General features: G+C 32.6%; 1 protein-coding gene across 1 annotated transcript in view; it reads left to right on the top strand.

The window, feature by feature from the left end:
* LOC119633233 (leucine-rich repeat and calponin homology domain-containing protein) overlaps positions 1-3,076 on the top strand; it is a 37,993-nt gene extending 34,917 nt beyond the window's left edge. The window contains exon 10 of the mRNA XM_038026671.1: positions 2,673-3,076. Coding sequence (XP_037882599.1) covers positions 2,673-2,837 — 165 coding nt within the window. The 3' untranslated portion in view covers positions 2,838-3,076. The remainder of the gene's footprint in view (positions 1-2,672) is intronic.
* The last annotated feature ends 2,199 nt before the right edge of the window (positions 3,077-5,275 follow it).

Genomic DNA, 5,275 nt, shown 5'->3' with positions numbered 1-5,275 from the left:
TATATATATATATATATATGTATATGCATATACATGCATATATATATATATATGTATATGCATATATATATATATATGTATATATATGTATACTGCAATTACAAAGGAAAAAGAGAAAAGCAAAAAAACTATATATAAACCATGTCATGTATTCTATTTATTGAATTTCAAATGTATTCAATAATCATATACAGAAGAACTCAAATTACTTTTTGATACAAATAAATTAATTTAAAACATCACTCCTGCGTTATCTATCACATTAATAACGAATGTTTATTTATATTTCTTTGCAATAACATAACTCACATACATGACTGTACACACACACACTTGTGGTTTAAGGCTATACGCTGACTTGAGATATATTCATTTTTTATCGTACGGATTGATCCAGAATCGCTTTTTGAATTGATGTAAACCTATCTGTCCGTCTGTCCATCCCGTTTTCTTGTGTTCAACGTACAAGTCGCAATTTTTTGGATATTTTCATAAAATTTGGTACACCGGCGGGTTTTGATCCAAGGACGAAAGCTGTTGAAAATGGTTCCGGTCGACTCACTTATTCAATAACTCCCCATAGAAGACTGTATTTTGTAAAGTGGTTACATGGACGACTATACTTGGTCAAGTGGTGTAGGGTATTTAATGGTGGGTAGTTGTTTTGAAAATAAAATCAATTTTTCATAAAATGTCCGCCGTTTTCGGAGGATGAAGTTAAACTGAGGTTGCATCTGACGCAACGTTTATATTGTACACGAAATTTTCTTACAAATATTCTCCAATATTCTCAGCATAAGATTCGGAATTGGTTTAGCTTAGTAGCCATAGACCTTACCGATGCTGTCTGTTTTATTAGGGCGAAGTACGATTATGAAAATTCTTGTCTATTATTTAACTATAGACACCCGTCCGCCTGCTGATTGCTGAGATTGTTAAGATCTCGGGAATTGAAGTGAAAATTGGGTGAATTTTGAAAATGAATTTATCCGTTTAACGTTGCGGAAAAAAAGGAGAATTTTTTTTTATTTTATTATTTTTTCATAATACAATGCAATATATATGTAAGTGCATAACAATATCATAATGATCGTTTGTTTGAACGCCTATTAAAATATATTAATTAGTTTCATGGAATATTGATGTTAAAGAAGAAGCGATTTATTTTAAGTTTCTCTCAAGGCAAGGAATTTTACATAAGTATATAGGTATAATAGTAATCTTGAGATTACAAGACGCCAGGCTATTTAAAGAGTAAAGAAAATTGTTTTGTTGTGTTGATAGACATAATTCTAATTAACACTTGGTCCGTTTATTTATAAGTTAGAGCATTTCTTGTAATTTGCGGTTGGTTCTGCATATTTTCAAAAGAAAGAATTTGGACGATGGCATACTAAAAGGTTTACACGTGGTGGGAAACAATGAAATAAACCAATATTAATTATTTATTATTTATTGTGATGCTGTTCTGAAGTCCTTTCCGGTGTTAAGAAGGAAAACGCCCCGACGATTTATAGCGAATCGAATAATTGTTTTTGCGTCATGACAATGCACCTTTACAAACTGCTATAATTCAACAAATGTGAAACTAATACCCTTGCACAAGCGTCGTATATACCTGATGTGTCCTAGAGTATCGTATTTTATTTTTCTCAACATTAAAGCGATCGCTTTAGCGGTAATCGGTTTGAGTTAATAGAGATCACTGGTCTCTTAAGGAGCAATTATAAAAGATTTTATAAACTAATTAGCCATCGATGTCATATGTTAACTATATTTGTACCAGCATAGGGTTTTTAGTTATATTCGATGTTGGCATACTTGTAACGTAAAAATCCCTCTTAATTATTGAACGTTGTTTTACAACAAATATTCACAGAATACCTGCACCAACTGATACAAGTTGACACAGGTTGTAAGGTCCTGAATGCAAATATTTAAAATCTTTATTTAATTCTTTTAGCTATTGCTCGTCCAAGTCTACTTCGGAACTTGACCGCGCGTCCCCAAATAAGCATATGGGGATCAAGGTTTGTCTGCTTGTATGTCCAAATAAACGAAAATGTTTGAATCGGTTTTGATGCTTAAGCTAGCCTAGATAAGAAAGATTTCCCGAAATTTTCTTTAACTCTCACTTCTCTCCCCCGAAGATGTTTCTTTTATGAATCTAATATATATCTTGCATAATATTTGCCTTGGTGCGAATTTCGCACTAATTGAAGGGGTTTCCTATACAAAATCGTAGGCCGAACTTTAGTCCGATCGTCCTTCCATCTTCAGAAGGTGTGTTGCGGGTGTATTTTTTGAATATAATCGTCTGTAGATAAAAAATGAAAAACTGAAATGAGCTCAGGTGATCCTACAAAAAATAAGCGTTTACATGACAGGCTTACTTTTTTGCCCTCTTTGGATAACTTTATGGTGGTCCAAATCTGTGATGTGTTAAGTTTAGTTAGCGTGCATAAATCTATATTTCGAATAACTCTCTCTATACGTGAAAGTAATTTCTGTTATGAGGCAAGAAATTATCGGAAGAAGATCGGTATTAAGCGAAGTGAAGCACGATATTTCAAAGTTATCCTCAGCTGACTATAACATATTAACTGGTTTTAAATTGAAAATAATTTAAAAGAAAATTTTCTTTAAAATAATTTTAATTTTAAATTTTCTAGAATTTGATATGCTGTGCCGCTGATGTATTAGAAGGGAAAGGAGCCGTCCAAGTAGCCATAACCGTTGGGGAGTTATTTCGTCTTCATAGTGGAGCGCAACAAAATACAACGAAATCTCCGACGCGCACAGCCCGTGCCAGTCTAACCCCTTCTCCTATAGTTTAATTGAGTCATCACTTACGAAATCTGGTCTGGTGAGTTATATCGACGATCAGATTTTCACGTTCCTTTGCAATTTTATACGTTGTGGATGTTTCTCGCAAACGGAAAACCGAAATAACATAATTGACAAAAGTTTTTGTACTATATTCATTGTGAAAACACATTGTATTATTATTTAGTATTTTTTTTTTTTTTTCTTTTTCTATTATTTAAGTGTATGTCCTTACGTTTTAATATTATTACATGTACGTGTAAATTTTTTTTTTTTTTTTACTTTTTTACATTTTTGCATTTTTTTAAGACTGTTTGTTTTTAGTTATATGTGCGTGCTTTAGTTTTTTTAAATTAAGTATAGCAACTGTGTACGTGAAAAGCGAAAACGCTATGTAAATACATAAACATAACAAACAATTTGCCAAAAATTTCAAATGTAACCTAAAATAACTTGGAATGTACTTACATTAGGTTGGTCCAAACATGTATACATCCCTTTATTAACGTTAAGTGAAATGAATTTAATTTTTTCAATTTTTTGTTTTATGTATATTTATAAATATATTTATATATATATATAGTTTTCTGGAGCATTGTATGAATGTATTATAAGCGCGATAGATTACTTGTTTTCATTCCTTATATAAGAGGGTTTTGAAATGTACGCTCATCCTACACCTCTAAAATAAACGTATTCTCGGTTTTACACGAGATCATGGATTATTTTAATTGACATAGTGAACATCTATACTGCTATTAAGAATGCTGCATTCGTATTGTCATGAATTTGTGATATTCTTCAGCGAATAGGCGAATAGGCATAAATTTCCGAGGTAAAGGAATTCTGCGAACTGGTGAATGTGAGTAAACTAATTCAGAACTTCGCGCAAACCGGGAATGGATTTATTGTATCCTTGATATTCCAAGTGAGTAAATTTCCTAATGTACTATGGATCGAAGAGCCGCCAGCATGAACAATATAAAATATATTTGTTATCTACGAACTATTATATCCATAATTCTAAAATTTGACCTAAATGTTTGTCAATGTATGCATCTGAAATGAAAATCTATAAATAACGTTCCTGTACGAAAGAAATCAAAAAAAAAAACGAGATGATAACAAAGAGTGAGATGTGTAAAAGAGCCCAATATCCTCGAAGTAGTCTTATATATTATAAATGGACCAGCCTAATGCATGCCGAAGTGATCCCACATACAATCTGTGGTGCTTAGTACAATAATGCTTATGAATATCCACATTATACAAAAGTTTGTATGCTTATATATGTGTATAAATATCCGAACAAATTTTGCTCATTCTCATAGTCAAATCTAGTTGTGATGGTAAACTAATTGTTTACAATCTCCTGCTTTAGAGCTATGTTAAATACATATGACGTTGAAATACAGTAAACTATATAAATAATAAATAAATGCATGTGTCATTGATATTAGAAGTAACTTGTCGTGTTGCTAGTTAAGTTAAATGATCTTATTCTTTTTTTTTTTTTTTTTTTTAATTTTTTTTACTTATTTGCAATATTCTCTTGCATTTCAATAAAGGCAACATCGAATGCTAGAAATTAAAGCGTTTTTCATAATAAATTCGAAATATAGAAAATTTTGGGAAACACCAGATTCTTAAAATGTATAAAATAAAGGCGATATTCAATGTATAAAACAATTTGTGTTTGTGTTTGTGTATTGCATCAATCTGTTTAGCAGGACAGAAGGACCAACTCCGAAGTGTAAAGGCAACGGGCGACATTTTTCTTACATTCGTGCTCAGTGTACTGTTACGTTAGGTCTACGAATAAATTGACAAAATTCAAGTTTATTTAGTGCATACCTATTGGAAAGCTTAACAGTGGAAGTAGCCACCATTATAATCATCTATGATCTTTTATCATTCATTGGGTGACTTACGGATGCCCTCGCGGTAGAAATTTGCCCGTTTCGAGGTGGAATATTTATCGATTCATTTTCGGATATTTTCAACTTCTGCGAAACGCTGACCTATTAAATATATCTACATTGACCTGGATAAGTGGTGCTTCGAAGGCCGCAATCGGCAGATGTTTCCGTCCCAAACTGAAGAGCACTTCCTGGATTACTTTTTTTTTATTTTTGATAAGACCAATCACTTAGGGGATGCCTCCCTTTCGCGTAATGCCGCGACGGCCGAAACGAACCGAGGAAAGAGAAAGAAAGAAATGGGGGGATGACGATCGCAGCTTAGTAAATGGGTGCCAATGTCTTATATTTTTACCGACTCAACGCTTCCTACAGCTATGACCAAAATAAATTTTAACGCACTGAAATTTGAACCCGCGGACATTGATTTGGTAGTTGCTATTGTTATCTACTCATGCGGGCTTTTATTGGGGACGGAATGGACTTGATCGAATTTCCATTCTTTTCAAGACCAAAAATTTTTGCACAAA

This window comes from Glossina fuscipes, unplaced genomic scaffold, assembly GCF_014805625.2.
Source record: "Glossina fuscipes isolate IAEA_lab_2018 unplaced genomic scaffold, Yale_Gfus_2 2, whole genome shotgun sequence".
NCBI classification, from domain to species: Eukaryota; Metazoa; Arthropoda; class Insecta; order Diptera; family Glossinidae; genus Glossina; species Glossina fuscipes.
The sequence above is the reverse complement of the archived record's forward strand: the minus strand, read 5'-3'. Positions and strand labels throughout refer to the sequence as shown.